The 23,743-nt window shown below is 37.7% G+C and overlaps 2 protein-coding genes across 2 annotated transcripts in view; both read right to left on the reverse strand.

The window, feature by feature from the left end:
• The window catches only part of LOC107591338 (leucine-rich repeat-containing protein 17-like), a 9,398-nt gene extending 6,837 nt beyond the window's left edge, over positions 1-2,561 (reverse strand). Inside the window, exon 1 of the mRNA XM_016280471.1 lies at positions 2,277-2,561. The gene's annotated coding sequence lies outside the window, so the exon portion shown is untranslated. The remainder of the gene's footprint in view (positions 1-2,276) is intronic.
• A 17,764-nt stretch (positions 2,562-20,325) lies between these two features.
• Positions 20,326-23,568, reverse strand: LOC107590533 (fibroleukin-like). The gene is made up of 2 exons (XM_016279334.1): positions 22,483-23,568; positions 20,326-21,161 (listed from the first exon to the last, which is right to left on the reverse strand). The coding sequence occupies exons 1-2, from the start codon at positions 23,129-23,131 to the stop codon at positions 20,449-20,451; spliced, it is 1,362 nt and encodes a 453-aa protein (XP_016134820.1). The 5' UTR covers positions 23,132-23,568; the 3' UTR covers positions 20,326-20,448.
• Between the last annotated feature and the right edge of the window lie 175 nt (positions 23,569-23,743).

Below are 23,743 nucleotides of genomic sequence, written 5' to 3' on the forward strand. Positions count from 1 at the left end.
AATGAATTACAACTCGATTTCTGGCATAATCCCTTTTATGAGCCCACACCCTGCTATGTCAATATTTGCCTTGTGGGGAGACATGCTACATTTTTACTATTTAATAACAATTACAAATAAGTCCTCATTTCCTACATGCTTTTCTCTCAGTTTGCTCATGCATTAATGTTATAATTACCTCCCATAGACTTTGCCTGAGTCACCATGCTGTGTGCTATTGGAGAGACATATACTGTATAAGCTATTTGTTGATTGACTTCTTCAGAAATATAAAGACTGTGTTTCTCTAGCACTCTCAAAACATTGTGCTGTTTGTTTGAGTAGTCCGGCGTAGTCCGTTGAGTAATGTGAATTAAGATGTATAGGAATGCTGACAGATAGTTTCACATACTATAGCCCTCTTCTATGAGACAACAGTTTGCAGGAGAAACAAGAGTGAACTGGAAGGGCAGTGCTAGTAAAAAAGCTCTAACTTGAACAGGGATGCTCCTGTACTGTACTCATTCTGTCTCCAGGCTGATCATTCTGTTTGTGAGTCTGCTGAACATCTGCCCAAAAATCTAACTTGCCGTTGAACCATTTACAGCACTTTCATTCATTGGTCCTCCTCACTAGCAGATAGCAGTGAACTTCAGCAATGGATTTTGGGCTTCAGGGCTTTCCCTGTCTTTCAAGACACTGTAAAACTACTAACAGGTCTTGGCAAGACTTCTGACAGGCAACATTCTTCCAGTCTATAGTTATGTTGCTGTGCAGCTATTTTCACAGATGCATCATGCAATTAAATTGTTGAAATTGTATTTTCATGTTTTCTCTTTCCAGTGATAAAACGGCATGACTATGTGAACATGCTGTGTGATAATCATTGAACTTTCCTGCTTTTTCTTCATAGCACTTGTTGTTATGCCAATGGAAAAGGTTCTATAACTTTTAGAGCATATGTACCAGGACAGATGCCATGCATTCCTGTACAGATCAGTGAAGTCTTGATATCTAGATTTTTTTAAAACCTTGTGATTGGATAGACATCCAATCATATAGTACTTACTCAAGCAAAACAGAAAATGCCACTTGCGTTGTGATTGCGTTAACCAAAGAATTTTCTTTAGAATTTTCAGAATTTCTAAATAAAACAGCTTTTGCTAGTTGAAATCTATAGTTGAGATCACAAGCACATGTTGTACTGTTAAGATATAGAAGCAGTTAAGTTTAAAACTTTTTGTCGATATCTGGATAGAAATGTTATATTGAAATCCCACACATACACAAACTATGATAATCCCAGGTATAAAGGGAGTCTGTGAGTAGATATGCCTGGGATAAGCTCTGCTAATGGAGTGGACATTAACAGGAAAATAGTCAGCACATCAGGTGAATGAACCAGCATAACGCAATCCTTGTGCGAGTCCCTGGCTGCCACAGCCTTGGTTTACTACAATAACAGAAAGAAAGAAGAACCAAGGGATGGAAAACCTTTAATGGGAAATTGAGCAGAACGCAGGCACTGTTCACTGTCCCACACGAGAGGGGGAGTGCGTATTTTCTTTTCAACTCCTTTATTTTCTTTATATTTCATGCCACCCAAAGTCCAGGTCACCCAGCATGTCCAAAAGAATGCTCCTGATTACTTTAGGTCCAGAGATAAAGACCTGAAATAATTTTGGTTAGAGACCTTGAGAAGAATTTACCCCCCTCCCACACCGTATAGACCCCAGTTATCAGCATAATGTCTGTGTGAGAGAACACGCTTACATGGCCAGCAGCGCTTAATTAAAACCATTTGAACTTCCTGCTTGAGGAGGAAAAGAGTTTTCTCAAAGTGTTTTCCTTTTTACTCAACCCTAAAAAATCAAGTGGTATAATTATTAAACCTGTCCTTTTCAGTGAAAATCATTTTCAGTATATATTTAAGCAGAGGAACCTTTGGACTCACATAGACATCAATCAATACTTTCCTGTCCAGACATTTAAAAAAAAAAAAGAGGACCACAAACATGCATTTCAGAACAATCAGTCTTTCAGTCTTTCTCCTCACGTTTTTGCTACTTTCCTGAACCAGCATGCGGAGTTGGACAGGGTGTCTTGAGAAGAGACACAATTGCTAAATAAACTTTTCACACAAACTGACTCCAGTCAATGCCCAAATCCCTGCCAAAAATACTACAGTCTATTCAAGAGTGCATGACTTACTGTACGTCCATCTGCACTGGCATTGCAAGAAAGATTTCCCCACACACATGCAAACATGCACACCCATAATATAAGTCCTTGGGTACCTGTGCACAGGGAAATGCATCCGAAATCTCATCCAATCTGGATATGTCCTGTTAGCTGATCTTTAGGTCCTGTCATGAGCTTTGTGCAGTGCTGGATGCCTGAACTCAGCGGTCTGACTGTATGTGTGTGTGTATGTGCATGAGCATATGTGTGTGTGAGGCTTAGTGCAGCCCCCAAGCTTGTGCCTGGTTTTAAATTACACATTGCGTCTCTGTGCAGGCGAGCAGACCCACATGTCCCTGTTACAACTGTACCGCCTCCAGGCTTCCACCACTTTGTGTGGCTCTTCATCAGTCTGATGTCAAAGAGACTCTGGATGAGGCAACCCCATTCAAACGATGTGGAAAGTATGTTTCTGGACTTGTTTTAAAGGGGTAGTTCACCCAAAAATTAAACGTGCGACATGACATCCGGCATAACTTGTAAATAATTTGAGTCATTTTGAATGAATCAGTTCATCCAGTTCATAAAAATGACAACACAAATTTATATGGTTCTTGAGCTCACTAGAGTTCGAACTCAAGCAATACATTATTAAAAATCATACAGGTTTGGAACAACATAAGAGTACATAAATGATAACATGATTACAGTGTTTGAGTGAAATATTACTTGTGAAGCAGAAATGTTGGCACATCTCTCTATCATCTTGAGCAACTTGTCTTTGAGAACCGTCTTGCATTTATTATGCATTTTACATTTGTGCTCATAGTTGCGTAAACATGAAATAAATCAAATTGAATGGCATCTTGCTTTGTAAATGAAATGATGATTGAAGCACTAGGAGACTTGCTTGCTTTTATCTCTGGCATGCCATTGGGACTATTTATTTCTACGTGTTTGTTAATATCACCTCATAAATGAACAGCACTTATCCCTATTACTGGGCCCCTGCGTAGAAACACGACCTGCCATGCAGTGAGGACTTTGATGTGTCTGTTCCTAGAAGACATTTGTATCTGTCTTTCACTGAACTAAATAAGGACAGTTCCTGTATTTCTGTGTTGTTTTGTGGTTAAAATGTTTAAAAAGAACAACCCTTGAACAACTGGTTTACCTGAAAATATCTTAAAAAGCTTATGGAAATTTTTAGTCAGTCTGATTTTTTCTAGAGTACTTATTTTCTTGAGCTAAAAGTTACTATGTGAGTGCGATCTCTAAACCTATCTTTATTCAATCGTCAGTTTTTTCACTCTTGTTTTTTTTTTTTTTCTTCAGGCAGGCTCATTTTCCCAGTCTGGACCATTCCAAAAATCCGTCCTGGATTAGGTTTAATAGCTAGAACGCATTGACCTTTGGGGGGTAGATGAAATTTATCTTAGTAAAAATGACTGCCAAATCTTTTACTCTCAGTCTGCCAGCAGTTTTAATTGTGGAGTAGTCATTAAAATAAAATTCCTGTATCTTAAATAGTGGAGCATGGCACTAACAATGCCAAGCCTAAGGGTTTGATTCCCATGGAGTGCATGAACTGATAAAAATGTAAAATGCCAATACAGATTATGAATCTTTATTTTCACAGTAGCATTGCAATGTAGGGTTATCCAGCCTCCAGGTACTGGGAAAAAAAAGTTGTGTTTTGTGCCAAAAACCAACCTTGTTACCATTAACAATACAATAATAGGCATACTAAAACCTTTCCGTTACCATTACATTTTCAATCTGACTTATGTTTATGATTTTTGTCTCCAGATTGTTTTTGACATAGATGTTTGATCATTCAGATTTTGACTTGTTATTGAGTGAGCAGCTGGGTATCATTTGTATTGTGTAGTTCAATGGCTGGAGGACAAAGACAATATTTCACGCAAAAATTTGAAAAGATAAGATCAAAATGTTTTATCAAAACCAAGTTGTATTTTTGCAGTTAGCCTGTATGTTTCTCAGAGAGAGAGAGAGAGGAAAAACTCACATCCTTTTCTGGCATTTATCCAGGAGCCGATTGGAACTGCATTGTGTTGCTGCTGTTGGCATGGATACAGTGCTTCCATAGGGATATGATTAATTTGTATAGTCTGTATTAATAGTCATCTGCGGTTATTCAAATATACTGAATTCTGGAAAATTCCACGGTAGACAGTGCAAGAGCATATTTATGGTAATGGATAATTTACTGTATTGTTATAATTACTAATGTGTAAAAATGCCCTGTGGGTTTAAACTATGGCTGCTTCCCACCTGGAATGAAAAACGGATTCCTGATTTCACCGCGTTTCATTGCAAAAGACATGATGTAATCAAACATGCACTCCCAGGAATAGGAACATTTTGGCATGAAGATAAATTTGGACAATCTCCTCAAATCCTGTTCCTGAACAGGCCTAGACATTGCCAGTACAGCATGCTAAAAAATGGATGTTAAGACTTAGACTTAGATAATGTAGTTATACATGCATCACTTGAATTTTTGACCAAAAGATGTATTGTTGTGCATTACTCAAGTTTGCATATTCAGTGTTTCGTCTATTTGAGGCAGAAGTGTCTGGCCTTGAAAGGCGATAACAGATAGTTTTATCTGCCCCAGTTAGAAAAATGTCAGTCAGATTCACTAACATAAGAGCTTAACTTTTGGCTACAGCTTTCTGGATGAACAGGAACCATAATTGTAACCAGGCGAGTTTGCATTGCATTATCCTAAATTTGTGAAATTCAAAATATAAATAAATAAAAAATCAGGTCAACATTTGTTTTAAATTGATAAATTAGACACAGAAAAATGAATGCTTGCTTCTCTTTCAAGCTTCTCGTTTCTTCAAGCACTTGATTAAAAAAACAACTATGTTTTAAAATAAGTTGTTAAAATAATATGTTGTTTCAATGACTTAATTTATGATTGGATCATGTGAGGTACTGCAAACAATAACACATTCTTTGAATTAGTTTGGAGAGAAATCCTTCATGACTATTTATCTTCCAGTCCAGACAAAACAGTTTAACCTGAACTAAAAACTTAAAAGTTTATGTAAAAAGACAGCAAGTACCGGTTCTTCCAGTGATTGAAATTATGCAGCTGCTGTGAAGGGCATTACGCAGGCAGAGTGGACTTTGGCATAGATTTCAATGTGTCTCCATATACATTACACTCTATCTACCATGAACAAAGAGTCCATATCCAGTCACAATGTCAGAGCGCTGTATGTGTGTGTGAATGTTTGAGAGAGAAAGAGTGAACGAGTGGATTTATAAGGCTTCCTGATTATGCAGAACAACCTTTGTTCGAATTTGGTTGGCAACTATGGCCAACTGGCAACAGATCTACTGTACCTGTTTCCAGAGCCGTTCCTCAGCAATATTTGTGCCAACTTGCTTTCAACTTTCAAATTCAAGGTTACTGTTAAAAAGCCATTTCTGTCGAGAGGTTGATCCATAAGATGGTTCTTCAATAATCACACCTTTACGTAGATGTCATTCATACGTAACGGCAAATCAGGAAGACATTAGATCAAAGCTTAATTTGCTTACATCAATTCTTACTGAACATTACTGTATTTATGCAGCTGCCGGGGATCATATCTCAGCAATTTATAAAAAGGCTCCCAGTTCAGCTGTGTATATGTATCACCAAGCTTCACTTCTCACGTATTTCATTTTTTTCTTCTTAAGAGTGAATGGAGTAACTGTGTTTTTCTTTCCTAAAGTACAGGTCATGTGGACATCTAGCCTTGCTGAAATTAGCCCCCAAAAAAGAAATTTCTGCAATCATTTACTCACTAGCATGTCGTTCCATCATGCTTTCTTACTTCTGTAAAACAAAAAAGTTTTTCAAGTATTTACAAATAAAAGGGACTGGAGATTTTCATAAAAATGTCATAGAAGTGTCATAGCTCCCCTTCGCACCCTCATGACAATTTATTAGATAAGTAGTAATACCTGGCTCATGGACAAATCGTTATTTTGAGTTGGATCTTAACTTAACTTACAGTAACTTGACTTAAAACGGCCTCATCTGGTAATAGCGTACTGTTGGATGATGTAAAATTTGGTCTGTTCACTCAAAAATGTATATTGTGAATTAAAACCACATTGAATACAGCCCATAAGTAATATTTTCTCTTTTTGTTTTTTACAGAACAAAGAAAGTGAAGCCTTTTTGATGCTTGATATAGCATCATTATCCATTTAATTGTAATTGTGTGTAAAATGTCCTTTGTGCTCCATGGAGAAAATAATGTTATACGGATTTGTAATGAAATGGAGATGAGTAAATGATGACAGATGTATTTTCTTAGCAATAGCAGGCTTTCATATTTGATCAGCAGGAGCACCATAAGCAGGTGCAGTTCACCAAGACTGAACTACTAACTTGTCATATCAATTCAACTCAACTCAATTCAATTCAATTTTATTTCTAAAGCACATTTAAATTCAACCTTAGTTGGCCAAAGTGCTGTACAAAAGTAAAAAAGGAAATAAATAAATAAGAATAAAATCAAGTAAGCACATACGCATTACATAGAATTAAAAGCACAAGAAAAGAGATGCGTTTTTAACATAGATTTGAATTCAGCTACTGCGAAGGCTCTGTGTCCCCTACGTTGTGAACTATGGTTTCGGGAAATACCGAATCATTGAACTATGTTGGTAACTACGGAACTTGCGACCATTGTTGGCTAACGATGCTTTTGGGAAACACACCCCAGGTCGGCTTCTTTCTGAACCCAAATGAGTTCAAGAGAAATCACAGCGTAGGGCTTATCAGGAACAAACGCTTCCAAAAAATTATATTGATTATCTCTTGAGGATTTCCACTTGCAAATGGATGTTTGGTTGACTCAAGGTGTCCAAAAAGTCACTAACTAAGGACCATCTTAAACCAGCTCAAACCAGCTGCCATGCTTCAAAACATACCTAACCAGCATATACTGGGTTTTTTTTCAACAGGGAGAAAATATACTTTACTCACTTCATCTTTTAATTCACTCCTTTATAGCCAAGTAGGACTATTATCCAGATATGGCAAAACTGATAATGACAGTGCTTCGATTTCCTCATCTTGAATTGTGCATTACAACACCTCTGAAAAAGAAGCAGATCAAGGTGCCTGCTATCCAAATGTTATTTCCTGTGTTATTTTTATTTTCAGAGCATGTTTATCATTTCTAAAGGAATTTGAATCATTTCAAGGTTCCGCTGTGGAAAAGCAAGTGGACCCACTTAGGCTCCAAATGGCTCACATCTGGCAGGGCCTCCCCTTCCCTATCAATTTGTCTAGTTTCGGGGGTACAGATGAGGGGGCATGGAATAAGACACACGTCTCTAACAAGAGCCCAACGGCCCTGGCTGATGTTCACACAAATGTCTGAAAGTGAAAAGAGACATCCTGTGAAGACATCTGCTGCCTACAAAGAAGCTACATGCATGCAAATACACACATGGACATGCTGGAGAATACAAAGGCTGCAATCCTGCTCAAGGTAGTCTTAATCTCTGGTGTCACGTCTTGGTTGCAACCCTTTTCTGTGTTTGGAAACTAAAGCTGGGGCGGAGACCTGACTTGCTTGTTGATAGACTTAACATGCTGATTTTGTTTATGCTCCCTTTTCTGTGCTTTCCCTCCTGATAGGATACATACTTGTTTTGTGATGTATGTATTCAGGGGAAGAGACTCACAGACATCTGTAGAGCAGCTTTATGGTGGTGGAGCATGTCTGTATGTATGTTTTAGCCAGTGAGACTGTTATAGCTCTGATGTGGGGCCAGTGTAGTGGTTTCCCCATCTGTATTAAAATATAATTGAATGACTCACCCATAGCAATACAGTAAAGGAGCAAGCTAAACTTGATATACTTTAACTGATATTGGACAACATTTGTACTTCCACACAAGGAACAGTGACAGTCAGGATGTGTTTGAAGATGTCTTAGAATATACATACAGATGTGTCATTGTCATTCAAAACATTTAAGTAGACCTTGATTAGGGAAACGCTTTTTTACTAAAGTGTCATGCAATAATGTGCAAAGTGTTTTGTTCTGATACAAATTGAATTCTGATTAATTGAGAGAAGGATTGATTTATGTTTTTTGAAACTCTTATGACTTATGACTTTTCTTATGACTCTTCTGTGGAAGTTCTTAAGTTCTTAACCCACAGGGTTGTGTAGTTGCAGTCAAGCAAGATTATATTATGGAACTCCTGTAGTGACATATTCACAGTTCTAATAGAGAGTTAAAGGTTATAGAATTGTATTGCTTGACTGAAATTGTGTGCTTTATATTAGCAACTATGAATGTGTACATACTCTGCTTTTAATTATATGCTTGTGGGAGAGCTGAAGGAGAAACAAGGTAATACTGCATGAACTTGTTAGATGATCTCATTGCTGATCAATGTGGGAACGCTGCATGACTCAGGCTATTTGCCTTGGTAATGTCTTAACTTGGAGCCCCTGCCGCTTTGAATGTTCAGTTGTACCCAACTATAAATCTCAAAAAATTTCTGGGAAACCTAGAAGGCTGAGATTGAAAGACATGAGATATAGATAAAAGTAAGAGAGGGTGGGGTATGATTAGAGGCTTATTCCTTTGTCACCATGTTCATGGGGAGATTCAGCATTCAGCTGGATGAGTAAAACCGAAATATCCGAGTTCTTTTTGCAGAGCAGCTGAGCGCATAAACAGGAAAGCTTTGTCAGAGTTTGCCAGTCTAATTATTTGAGTTGAAGAGATGGGGGACTGCCAAGAGGGACCCTAAAATGAACATTTAAGCATTTATGAATGTCATTGCATTAGATAACACAATATCAATGACATAGCATTTAATTAATAAAAAGGTGTGATGAACAGCATCTTTGGTTATTCTGCTACATCTGTGTATCCACAAAAATCAGCTTCAGACCAACTGGTTAAACGTCATGGCAAAAATGTCTATGTAGTTAGTGCTGAGAAAATGTTTAGCTTAATTTGTTTGCAGAAACACTTGGTTTTGCTATATAAACAGGAAAGCTTTGTCAGAGTTTGCCAGTCTAATTATTTGAGTTGAAGAGATGGGGGACTGCCAAGAGGGACCCTAAAATGAACATTTAAGCATTTATGAATGTCATTGCATTAGATAACACAATATCAATGACATAGCATTTAATTAATAAAAAGGTGTGATGAACAGCATCTTTGGTTATTCTGCTACATCTGTGTATCCACAAAAATCAGCTTCAGACCAACTGGTTAAACGTCATGGCAAAAATGTCTATGTAGCTAGTGCTGAGAAAATGTTTAGCTTAATTTGTTTGCAGAAACACTTGGTTTTGCTATCTAATGTACAAACCCGATTCCAAAAAAGTTGGGACCCTGTACAAATTGTGAATAAAAACAGAATGCAATGTGGAAGTTTCAAATTTCAATATTTTATTCAGAATACAACATAGATGACATATCAAATGTTTAAACTGAGAAAATTTATCATTTAAGGGAAAAATAAGTTGATTTTAAATTTCATGGCATCAACACGTCTCAAAAAAAGTTGGGACAAGGCCATGTTTACCACGTGTGGCATCCCCTCTTCTTATTCCATTTCTTTTTTACTCACAATTTGTACAGTGTCCCAACTTTTTTGGAATTGGGTTTGTAATAGTGTGACTGTACATGTGGACAGAAATATTGATTGCTGAATATACAACTCAACAAACTTCTTTATAGCTCTTTATCACAGTTCTGAATATTTAAAAGCAGAGAGATTTAAAATATAATTGTCACGTAACACTGCCGGAAGGAACGATGGAGACGTAGAATAGCAAACACAGTCTTTTATTCAATCCAAACAGGGATAAATCATGTACAACCGACAAACACAGACTGGGGCTTAAATACACAGGATAACGAGGGAATTGGGAGGAACACAGGTGAACAGAATTAATCTCTAATTAAGAGTCAATGAGGACAGGAACAGGAACGATCAAATAAGGGCACATGAGGGAGAAACTGGGTAATGGGGAGCAAAACACGGCATCATGTTCTGGAAATAAATCATGAGACTTTTTGCTGAGATCTCACGAGAGGTCACGGAAACCTTTCCAATGCAAGTTAAATATTAATATAATAATTAGATATTACATATAATTTGGTAGAAAAACAGTGTTTTTACGTTTTATTGGTGCAAAGATGAGTAGTGGTGATATTTATTTTGTACAACATTTGCAACTGCTTTTATCACTTAATTAGAAGCACCACAAATTTAAATTGTCATGTTATAGGGACTACTGAACAGACATTTAGAAGTTGATTTTAAAATGCAAAGTATTTAAAATTAAAATTAAGCTATGTAAACACTTGCATTTTTACAACACTACACTGAAAAAAATTATACTTTGGATCAACCTAAAAAAATTACTGTAATTTGTTACAGCTAAATTTATTCGTTTTTCTCAAATTATATTTTTGATTTGGTTGAAACTTTACATTATAATTTAATATCAATCAAAATAGTTCTTCTGCCCAAGATAAAATATTACATTGAAACAAAGTTAAAATATTGCTTTTTATGAAGACCAAATTATTTTTTTACTTTGGTACAACTTAAAATATTTACTTTGGATAAACTTACTTTTTACCATAACATCCAAGTATAATTTTTACTTTGGACTAAACTAAATAAATTGCTGTAATTTTGTTACAAGCAATTTTATTACATTTACTCAAGTTGAATTTCTGATTAAGCACAAACTATATTTTTAATAACACCTAAAGCTATTTATTTTCTTTAGTCACAAGAAAAAACTTTACTTAAATGTAGGTCAATATATATTTTTTGCTTTGTTACAACTTAACTATTACCATGAACAAAAGCTAAATTTGCTTTAATATAAAATGTTTTCACTTAGAATAAAATAAAAACATTGTCAGTAAATGCTCATTTAGTTGACTTACTATAAATAAAGACAGGAATATTCTCTTGGAAAGACCTCAATGTTTATTGTGATGTCTTTTTAAAATATGCATCCCCTTCTGTCAAAAAAATGGAAAAAAAAAGCCAACTGAATTTTGCTGCCAGTTAGACTAGCCTGTATGCGCTTTACACATCAACAATTGATGGAAAAACACTAGTATAAAATAAAATGGTCTTTTCAATATATTTTTAAAAACATTGTCAACTTTCTGTAACTTTAACCACATTAATGTAAAACTGTTTTGCAGACCTCTCCTTGAAAACTTGATATGTAATGTAAAAACCATTAAGCAGTATAAGAATAGACCTAACAGTCTTAAAACGTGGCTATCATTTTACAAAATTACCAGGATGTATGAACGTCACATAATTTTGAACTATTACAAATGCAAAATCAACCTTTCTGTAACCTTAACCACATTAATGTGGTATGTTAATCTTTTCTACAACGCTCCTTTAAGACTTGAAATATGTAAAATAAGAGTAAAAATTAAGTAAACCGTTAAAACTGCTAACCTTTGAGATAAATTGAGAGAAATTACCATTAACCCTATTACAAATGCAAAATCAAAAGAACCAAAAAAAGAAAAACAACAACACTACAGTTCAACTGCTTGGGGTGCAATCCATGAACAAAGTTTGGTATTGAGTGCACAAGTCAGTTTAAAGGGTTAGTTCACCCAAAAATGTGTAATTTATTACTCACCCTCTGTTGCTACAAGTGTGTCCCATCAGGTAATGAAAAGTTCGACACACACTTGTGGTCTTCATCCTCACTTGAACACTTGGGCCAAATACAGGAAATACGTCATATAAGTAGTCAAGTGGCCAAGTGCAAAGACCGCAAGTGTGGGTATTTGGCACAAGGCAAAAGACAGTCCAATCCTGACAATAATGTGCATTAAAGACATGGCCACATATTTTTTGCATATTCTTTCCTTGCCACAATTCTGCAAACCTTTAAACCACACTTCTCTCCATAGCAAATCTATAAAATTGGTTTTATAGTTTCTTTTGCCCTATCTTTTGAAGGCTCTGTGGTTTTTCCATTTAAAAGTGAGATATTGGCACAAATATGTCGACTGAATTCAACCGTGCACAATTGTAACGTGGCTGTGAACAACTCTTAAAAACTAATGTACTATTAACAAATGTACATGGAATGTGAACCCAAATTCCCAAGCATTCAGGCCTTTTTTTTTTTTTTTGCAGAATGGTCAATTTATCGGGCAGTGTGTTATAATTAAGAACCTTCCTGGTTTCATTTGACCTATACTGTTTGACCTTAAATAGATGGCCCATTGCTGTATACTGTAATTTTCTGTATAACAGCTGTCTGGCTGTCTATCAATGTTTTCATGAGTTGAACTTGATAGTAAACAGTTCTCCAGCCCAGTTATCTCTGCAAGCAATTATTTTACTGGAAATATCGATAATTTACAACTGTAAGGTTTATAAACATAACATTAGTATTCCAAAATTAACGAATGATTCCAGAATTTGTAAACGGTTAGAAACTTGGGAGAGAGGCAACAAGAAAAATGAGAAGCATTTGTGAGATCAAAACCAATGAGATCCTCATATCCCTTGAAAGCCCAGCTGCTGAAACCTTATCAAAGCCTGTCAAACAAAACAGTTGCATAACCCACACTGTGAAACCTACCAGAGCATGATGAGGTCAGCTTCTCTAGGCCACATAAAATGCATTAAAAGATGCACCCACGTTGTCACATTTTATTTTGCATACGTAACATGAATAAGTCAACACTAAAACAGTCCTGCCAGTGTAGAAAATAACATCAACCCACTGTATGTATCCCAACAACGGTTACGAAAACAGCAACGTGAAAAAGGCAGTCATAGTATAACTCGGTTTACCCTTAAAAAAAAACAGCACACTTGCAAAACTCAGTCAAAACATGCCAAAAGAGCAACGAAGGGCAGTGTCCCTGCTTGGGCTCCAAACAGTTATCATAGTCAAACCAGAGATACACGGCCTTGTTGTCCTTATATCCATCTCCTCCCACTGTGACTTCCTCCTTTGCTCATATTAGTGCCAATTCCTGCAGGACGGCTTCTCGTCTGAGCCTCATGTATTTCTTTCCCTTGCGTCTCGTCTCGGGCTTGTTTTCCAATGCAATGCTTCTGGAGTTTCAACATCTCATCAGGGAACATATGCATAGAAGTTTATCGGCTGTTTATTTAGAGATTTTTGCAAATACAATGGTATGGAGTGTCAAACATGCAAATTTTTCAACTTGTTTCTTGGAAGAAAGGGTCAAGGTTTATCCTTGCTTGTCCCGAGAGGTCTCAAATTTGTCCTTTTGACAATAGAATTCCAAAGATTTATTTTCCTGTTGTTCCACACAACTCGGGCACAAGAGCTCACAAATCCACTTTTACTTACAAAATGTGTTGACTAGCAGGGTTTACATAGTATTTTTAATGACTTAATCCATCCACTACATCACCCTGCAGCTCTTGCCTGGTTTACCATGGAAGAGGTACAACCTGGTTAGTACCTGGGAGACCTGCTGAGGGGAAACTATAGTTGCTGCTGTCACTGTACTGCATGTGGTTGATGTTTTGAATTTTTGTTTTGCAGACAATAGTTATTTCACTAGACTCGCTCCACAGCAGCGAAAATGAAAAATTACTGTTGCAAGTTTGCTTGTTATCCACAAAGTAAAGACTTTTTCAGGTCAGTAATGCTGTGAAATATCAGTCAAACAATGTACAAACATATACCCAAAAGAAAAAAACTGTGGTAGTTTGACCGTATCGGAGACAAAGTGTGGGAATAATGTGAAACACGGCAGTACGGTTTGGCTTGTTCCCAATGTTTTCTTGTGTTCCGTGTCTGCAGGTGGCTCTGCATGAGACGGAAAGGAGGAAAAAAGCCAGGAGCACTTATAAAAAGTCAAGAGGGCTGACTAACGTGTGTTTGAGTGTGTGTATCATATTATGGAATGATGCAACTTTTACATTAATTGATATGACAGACATTCTATCACGTCGCGATAGACTAGGGGAAGTCGTGGCCTAATGGTTAGAGAGTTGGACTCGTAACCCAAAGGTTGCGGGTTCGAGTCTCGTACCAGCAGGGATTGTAGGTGGGGGGAGTGAATGTACAGCGCTCTCTCCCACCTTCAATACCACAACCTTGAGCAAGGCACCGAACCCCCACCTGCTCCCCGGGCGCCGCAGCAAAAAAATGGCTGCCCACTGCTCCGGGTGTGTGTGTTCACTGCTGTGTGTGTGTGCACTTTGGATGGGATAAATGCAGACCACTAATTCCGAGTATGGGTCACCATACTTGGCCACGTCACATCACAGATGTCTGCTTGGCAGAACTAATCTATAATCTCTAAAAAATCTGAACTGAATATGATTTATACAGAATTGCAGCTGTTAATCTCGTAACACTGCATCCTCTAGAGCCTCCTCTGCACCTCCACGCAAGGATTGGCTTTTCATTTTTGATAGGGCTTGTGCACCTATAGGACTTCAGCCAGCCAACCAGATGGTGCACCCTCTGCCTTTTCTATTTTCTTGAATGACTTTCTGTCATAGACTTTCTGTAGTATTATCCCAGTATTATCCTGGGATAATACTACACTCTCTGAACCTCTTCCCACAGCTCCTCTCACACAGATGTCTGACCTTTGGGTCAGAGTTGGAGATTATGAGTGGACAAAGACTTGTGCAAACGTCTGCACAAATGATTTCACCTGACAAAGCACGCTGACTGTCTCCAAATCTCAGCGCAGTGACCCAACACGGCTTAAACGGGCTGGCTGGTTGCCCTGGAAAAGACATCAGGAGAAGTTTTACATCACAGTCCTCCAGAACTAGCCTGCTCAACATTGAGACACGGTGACATTAATTACTTATTTTTACTAGGAATTAGTTTTATTTTCAGTCTTAATTGGGCTTTAAAAACAGCATCTTGAGGTTGTGTCCTTATTTGGGGTGATAACAGGCAGTTTTAATATGGCTGTATTGGTTAACTCTGTCCTGTCCTTTTGTTACGCTTTAGACATATTCCCAAACACAGTGGTACCAGAAACCCTAAACAAAAGACCATTCACGATTCTGCCCTTGTGTACTTGATGGAAGATAAGACATTGTACACTTTGTTTTTGCTCTACTTTTCCCTTCTGGCTGTTTTTCTACAAGGTTTTTGAGTTACATATTAGCTGACATTGTCTCTACACGTCTCCTGTGTTTACCGGGCATCAGCTTTCAGATTGGACAGAATGTCCCTCCAGGCTCCATGTCTCTCCAAAGTTATAATTTTGGTTTAAGGATAATCACAGAGTATTCTTCAAGTTGCACAAAGCTTTCATGAAAATCTTTCCATTCGGTTCCTCACCGGAACTGCTCAAAACCTTAAAAGCAGAATTCTGCATTTCAAGAAATTACTTGTGGTATTAAAATTTTAAGCCTTGAGAGATTCACATGCATAATAGGAAGACAAAATCTTACGGCAGTGATGTGGAACATCTGAATATTCAGATGGGTGGCATTTGTAAACGTTTGCACAGTTGTACTTGTGAGCGAACTAAATTATAAACCAGAGCTGCCACCACATCTGAGATGGACTTCCGGAGCAATATGTTTGTCTCCGGATTCTCTATAGATTTTACAGATGTCTGTTTGATGCAGTATTCGCATATTCTTAAAGGGGTGGTTCACTGTTTTTCCCCTAGGCTTGATTGGGTTTATGAGGTGCAGTCTAACATGTGTTAAAGGGTTAGTTCACCCAAAAATTCTGTCATTAATTACTCACCCTCATGTCGTTTCAAACCCGTAAGACCTTCGTTCATCTTCAGAACACAAATTAAGATATTTTTCTTATAGCATACGTCCAGCGGATATTCTCCAAAATGGCACCAGGGTGATGGAGGAGACGAATTGTTGAATAAAGTATTTTTATTTTCTCTCTTTTGTGCACAAAGTATTCTCGTAGCTTCATATAATTGTGGATGAACAACTGATGTCACATGGATTATTTTACAGATCTCCTTGCTACGTCTCTGGACTTGGAAACATTTCAGTTGCGTTGCGGTCTATGCAGGGTCAGACCGCTCTCAGATTCCATAAAAAAAAAAAACATCTCTTAATTTGTGTTCCCAAGACGAACGAAAGTCTTACGGGTTTGAAATAACATGAGAGCGAGTAATTAATTACGGAATTTTTTTTTTGTGGTGAACTAACCCTTTAAAGCTTCTTTTTAAAAACGCATTTATCTTTATTCCACACCGCTCTGTCCCTTCTCTAAGAAACGTGCTGATCATTTCCTTTTATGAAGCCCCTCCCTCAGAAATAGGCGATTGGCTCTGATTGGTTAGCTAGCCCAGTGTGTTGTGACTGGCTAAACAGTCTCTAGTGCTCATCTAATCGTCCCGCCCCTCACCGGCATGTGCTCTGGTTGTATTGTAAACAACGGCATCGTTAATATCGCTTATCAGTTTGAGCCCGATTGAGAAGCAGAGGATATTATTGAAGAGGATCGTGCAAGCATGGTTTTTAATGGTTAGGCCTATGTTTTTTGTGGTCTCATACTTTGATACACTGTTATTTGTAAATGCTACTGCTAATGTTAGCTTTTAATATATGGTTTTATTCTGATTAAAGCAGTACAACAGTACGGCAACTGCACGCGCGTCCATGTTTAAAGCTTCTCATAGCTATGTGAAAATAAGTGTATAATTGTAACGGCTCATTGTTGGGGGAGAGAGAGCGAGAGCAAGCGAGAGAGAGCCGCGAGGAACAGTATTAAGAACCGCTGGTTTAGAACAGGGATTTTGAAACTTGTGAATCAATTAGAATCGTTAGAAGACAGAATCGCGATTCATATATGAATAGATGTTTAGGTGCACCTCTAGCTTTTTCTTCCTCTTCTCTAAAGCAGTGCAGCATGGCCTCACCCCCTTTGCTGCCTTTTCCCAAGGGCGGGGTTTATTTGGGTTTGTTAAGTCACGAACCCGGGAAGTAAGTTTTAGTCCCTAGCAGCCATTTTTGTAGGCATTAAACTGCAAGAATTTTAAAAGACAATATCTCTGTTTGCATTGAACTTTCAGCATCGCAACTTTGCAGATATTATTTATGCAAATTTTAAAAAAAAAAAAAAAAAAAACCCGCAATGAACCACCCCTTTAAGTTAGAAGGAAAAAACCAACAGGAAGTGCCAGCTTTGGATGACTGTGGCTGGGATGGGAACTTCTGCTCTGTGGAATAGAAGCACTGTGGTTTGAGTCCCTTCTCCATGGCTGTATTAGATCAAAAGGGTGCTTCTACTATATACTGAGCAAAGGGTCTGAATACTTAGGACCATGTGATATTTCAGTTTTTCTTTAATAAATCTGCAAAAATGTCAACGATTCTGTGTTTTTCTGTCAATATGGGGTGCTGTCCGTACATTGAGGAAAAAAAATTAACTTAAATGATTTTAGCAAATGGCTGCAATATAACAAAGTGAAAAATTTAAGGGGGTCTGAATACTTTCCGTACCCACTGTATATATAAAAAAATAACTTTTAGGTTGCTGCTTTTTTCTTTCTCTCCAAAGGGTTCCAGTCTATGGTCTCTGGCAGACAGACACTGGTAATTACTTCCATCTTCCGCCACAGAAGCAATATCTAGCATGAAGCAAATACCCTATACATCCACCCACCCACTCACACCAAGCGTTTCTCCCTCTATGGAGTGTTATTCATCTTTATGATTCTAAATTCTCATACAACCTTTTGTCTAGTCTCCCTAGTGGCTTCTTGCAGAAGAGACCTCAAACTAATTTCAATCCACAAATTCCTAAAGCATTTCATACATGTGATATTAGCCCAGGAGCATGAGAAATACAATCAAAGTCTACGGTTAGATTAATATTGACAGATCTACCTGCAGCACAACATCACTAACAAGCTCTTTTGACAGGCTTGTGATTACATAATGTCTCGGGTTTTAAAGCGAGAATGGCCTCTTCTGAGGCATAGCAATAAACAAAAGGCTTCACAAACGGGGATCCATTGCCCCCTTCTGGATGGGTTCAGCAAAAACCAGAAAGTGATATAGGGATTGGCATGGACACTAGAATCAGTCTTCCAAGATGGAATATGTAACTTTGTTTTTGCAGTATGAAGGTGAAACCTTGTCTCTAGTAATCAGTAGACATTGTTGTGTGGATTACTGTTATGCTGTACTGTCTGTAACAAACTTATTTTTGTATTAGGGTATTGACCTTATTCTTCAGTGAAACAAGCGCGTCACCATATTTAGAATATTGTCTTTGAACTTCCGTTTGTGCGGTAGCTCTGTATATTTCTATGACATCGCTGTCTAAGAGTAATTTAGCTGGTAAAATGGATTTATGTATTGTAGAGTTAACGAAAGTCATCGTGAGCACTGTAATGTTTAAAGTAAATGTCAGTTGACCAGTAAGATTTTAAAGGGGTCATATGATGCCATTTTAAAGATCATTATTTTGTGTATTTAGTGTAACAGAATATGTTTACATGCTTTACTGTTTAAAAAAAAATAAAAATCAAATACTGTACATTATTGTAGGTCCTCTATGCCCCGCTTCTCTCAAACACGTCGTTTTCAACAAAGCCCCCTCCTTTGACAAGCACAGTCTGCTCTGATTGGCCAGCTGACCCAGTGCATTGTGATTGGCCGAACACCACAAGCACACGTCGGAAATGTAACGCCCCTTACCATAATCGTGAGCTTCAGCTTTCAAAGTAAATATCAACACTGTTAATAATGTCCTTAGTATTACCATCAGTTTAAAAATAAATTAAACTAAACTCTGTCCCACGAGCAGCTTTGGGGCTCTCTGATCACTGCTTGGTTCATCTAGTGCATTACAGTTGGTCTTAGAGGGACAGCAGCCTAAATTAAATACCTGTCGGTTTGATTAACAAAAGATGTTAACCTACTGTATACAATTTTTTAATTTGCATCCATTGTATTAGTCTTATTGTTTGTAATTAGCTTTTTTTTTATTTAAACAATAACTAAGCATGTATGTGTACATAAAACTTAGATACCATGAAATAAAACCTCATATCGTGGTCAAATAGCACACCCCATCCCCCTTAAACACCAATATGCACTGCCTGAATGCAGGATGTGCAAAAGAATAAGAGACTAATTCAAACACTTAGACAACCATATCACACATTTGACTGACAAATTTGAGAGCACAGCTTTTGTTAGTAAAAGATGTTTTTTTATTTTTTTTTTACTAAAAACGATTTGGCGAGAACGTTAACAGCTGTCTGCGGTTAAATACACTAATGTAGCTCTTACCGGTTTCTGTACCTGCAACAAAAAACAAAATTTAGACTGTCAGAAACGTTGACGAAAAAAAGAAAATTGTAACCACCTAAAGCCCTCAACGTGGCTCTGCAGCTGCGCTCGAGCTTGATCCCCTCTGCAGGAGTTGCTATGGAGACCGCGCCAACTCTCAGTGTTTAGATGCAGTTTTATTTGTTTTATAAAAAATATGAATTTACCTTTAAAAGCACAAATTGAGGTGTTTGATATAATTTCTCCAATGTACAAACAGTTTCTTAAAAAGTTGGCTAATAATGATAAGAAAAAAGCCCGAAACGTATTCATTTCAGATTGGTAAAAAAAAAATAAAAATCATCACCTTCATCAAGGTCTGCCTAGTCACACAGCAGTACTTAAAAACCTTTTTAAAAAGTCAACCCATACTTTCAAAATAAATACTGTACATTTCCTCCTTGAATGTCACAGATATAGTATAGTATCTTTTATCAACCTTATGGGCCTTTAGTCCATGTCTGTTAGCTTTCAGCCATCAGAAGATTTTGAAGATAAAGAAGATTATGAACAGTATAAAAAAAAAAATTTTAAATAATATTTTTTTTTTTTTATAAAGCTGTTCAGTGTATCCCACTAAATACATCAACACAGGGAAAAAATGCACTTATCAGGAGTCTATAAAGAGGATGGTGTAGTAAACCAGTTAAACACAAGATGGCAGTAGCACATACACAAAAATATGAAACCATAACTCAAGATCTGGTATATTTAGACTAGATGATGGATAGCATTTTGATGTGCTTTGCAAATACAAAATGTATATATTTAAATGTATATATTTTTTATATATAAAAATATATATATATTTTTAAAAGCAGTTCTGTTAACGTTTGAGGATTTGTAATGAATCACAAGCTATATCTTTATAAGTTGTTCTAGAGGAAAAGTGTGTAACTGCCCCAAAAATAATTGTTCATTTATACTTCATTTGGCTTAGGGTGCATAATTCTTTGGCCTTATCATCATTTTGACATTTTTAAATGTTTGTCTGTAGTTTGTCGGATAGTACTCAGAAGTCAGGTTGTGCCACGTGCCCCAGAAGATCCCATCCCTCTTCCCTTTGTACTTTGTTTTGTAGTATTTGCCATTGAGGTTTGCTGACATGCAGGCATCAAACCACCAGCCCGATCCGTAGTACGCTCCACAGTTCCCTGAGGGGTACATGTCGTTGTCCTTGTCCAGTGTAGTGAAGAACTTCTGATCATGGTTGAAGTGTTTGCTAAACTGCAGAGCATTTCCAGCAGTCCCTGAGTACCCGCTCAAAGACAGCCGATAATTGAGGAACTCATTGGATACGTAGAACTGTTCGTACTTGGCATACCCACGTGTGCCCTCAAAATCTTCAAGCTCAATGCGCAGGATCATGTCCTTGGTTTTGGTGAGCAGGTGGATTTTATCATTGCCCAGCCAGAACTCGCCTTTAGGGTCACCAAAGCCCTTCTTGTAGTCAGCCCAGGTGCGGTTGAAGCTCACGCTGCCGTTGATGCGACGCTGCAAGACAGTCCACCCGCCACCGAATTCCTCCATGTCACAGTACACCGCAAAGCTGCCATTTCTGGGATCAGGGGTCACCTGGTGCACCCCATTTTTTCTCTGCCCCAGTGCGCTGATGTCAGAGCAGTCTCTGGGAGTGATGTTTGTGAGGTCTGTGAAGAGAGAGACTTTTAAGCATGCTGTATAATTTACACATGCATCAGGAACTGAAAGAAATGTTTCGTCCAAAAATAAAAATGTCACCATTTACTCAATGTTGTTTCAAACCTATGTGAGTTTGTTTCTTCTGCTGAACCCAATAGAATATATTTTGGAAAATGTGGGTAGCCAAACAGTTTCTGGTTCCCATTGACTTCCATAGAATTTCCCCCCATACTATAGAAGTCAATGTCTACCAGCAACTGTCTGGTTACCAACATTCTTCAAAATATATAATTTTGTGTTCAGCAGAAGAAAGAATCTCATACAGGTTTGGAACCACATGAGGGTGAGCAAATGTTAACAGAACTGTAATTTTTGGGTGAACTATCATTTTAAGGTCATACAGATTGTAGTTCAAATGTTAGAATGTACGAAACGTATGTGTTTTTATATGTTTGTCCTGTGATGCTTGATAAAACTGTGTAGATGACCCAAAATATAATTTAGTTCAGTGGTACTTATTACATTTATTTCATCACCATGTGATTCTGTGACAAGAGTTAATCCCTGCAGTAGGTTTTAATTTTTGAAATGCAAGCATTGGTATAATTCGTTTTCATTCCACATCTGATTTTGTGAATTCAAGTCAGAAGATTTCAATGAGGATTCGCAAAACTATTCCAGAAGCCTGTCTTCTGGCAGTTAACTTGCCTAATAATAAACTGAAGAAACTTCAATGCGATAGCCCCTGGGAGGCAGCTTGAAAGCATTCTATAAGGTTCTTATATGTAAATGATCTAAATGATATTCTAGTGTACCCCAGTTCTTTGTGTCCTAAATAGGTTCTTATACATGATGCTGAAGAAGACTGGAGTAATGACTGCAGAACATTTTAGCTTTGCCATCACAGGAATAAATTTCATTTTAAAATATACTAAAATAGAAAACTTATTTTTAAATTGTAATATAATCCCACAAAATTACATTTTTTACTGTATTTTTGATCAAATAAGTGCAGCCTTGGTGAGCATTAGAGTAGAGACTTTGTGCTCTTATACAACTCAAGTGTGTGTGTGTGTGTGTGTGTGTATATGTATGTACAATATTTCCATATGGTATTCATGAAAATGTACTCGCATTTTTTTTTTGTATTTTTGATCAAATAAGTGCAGCCTTGGTGAGCATTAGAGTAGAGACTTTGTGCTCTTATACAACTCAAGTGTGTGTGTGTGTGTGTGTGTATATGTATGTACAATATTTCCATATGGTATTCATGAAAATGTACTCACATTGAGCCTTTTTAAGTAGAATTATTAACTTAATTTCACTTACGCTGAAGTTGTTGTTGTTGTTGACCTGGACAATTTGTGCAAGTGCTGCTGATTTTGTTGACAATCCCGGTAATGTTCTCAACTTTTCTGTCCACTATATCCTCCACATTTTGCAGATTGAGGAGGTTAAGTTCCTCCAGACGGCCCTGAAGAGAGTTAATCTGTGAACGTGCATTCTTCAGGCTGATAGACATGCGATTCATCTTCACCTGCATGTGTTGTACAATGTCATTATCACTGTTGTTCCCATTCCGGTAGACTCTCGTTCTGGTATCCCCTTGACTCTGCTCTGCACTGTTTGTCGGAGGGTCTCCGCTGTCTTTCTGCAAGTTGAGGTCCACTTGCTGTGAGCTGCACTCCAGACAGGAGCTCTTCAACCTGTTTACTGTCTCCTTCAAGCTTTGCAGTTCCTTCATGGTCTTCTCCAACAGTCGGAATTGTTTGGGAAGCTGGATAGTCAGCGGTGGCAGTGTGATCTGGTATGGGCACTCTTCCTCATCTTCACACTGCCCAGCTGGCTTCAGTCTCACCTGGGAGCAGCTGGAACCTCCTGACACCCTGTCCAGAACCCCAGAGGGGCCACTACCAGAAGCCTCTACCTCCTGCCAGACGACAGTCAGCAGAGAACAGCACACGTACACCAGTTTCATGTTCTCAAATACAGTGATTTAAACTGAGACCGAGAACTGCCTCAAAGTGCAACAGCTTTGCCATTAATATCAGAGGAGAGAGAGAAAAAAGTGTGGGTGGGGCAGCTGTGCATTGCATAATTGCACAGTCGACATCAACGCAGGAAGAATTTGGTGGAATAGGACCACTCACCCTTTGTCTTGAAACACAGCACTATGACTCAGTATTTAGGAATGATGTTTGTCTTTATTTTTTACCTTGAGTTTAATCTACAGTATATGAAAGAATGAGCCAGATAAGCAATTCAAGTGCTGAGAAGGCACTAGTTGGAGTTTTTTGTTAAAACAGAATTAGATTTAAAGTGAAAGTTCATTCAAAAATGAACATTCGGTCTTCATATACTTATCCGCTTGTTGTTCCAAACCTGTATGAGTTTTCTTTCTTCTGTGGAACACATGACCAGAAAGTTTCTACTGTTTTTTTTGTTTTGTTTCCCCCTCAACTTTTGCTGAAAGAAAAAAAGTCATAGAGGTTTGAACAACACAAGGGTGAATAAATAATGACAGAATATTAACTTTTGGGTGAACTTGAACATAAAACAGTCATATTTCTTTCCCTGTATTCCTGTAAAT

The sequence above is a fragment of the Sinocyclocheilus grahami genome, unplaced genomic scaffold, assembly GCF_001515645.1.
Source record: "Sinocyclocheilus grahami isolate Dianchi unplaced genomic scaffold, SAMN03320097.WGS_v1.1 scaffold8.1, whole genome shotgun sequence".
Lineage (NCBI taxonomy): Eukaryota > Metazoa > Chordata > Actinopteri > Cypriniformes > Cyprinidae > Sinocyclocheilus > Sinocyclocheilus grahami.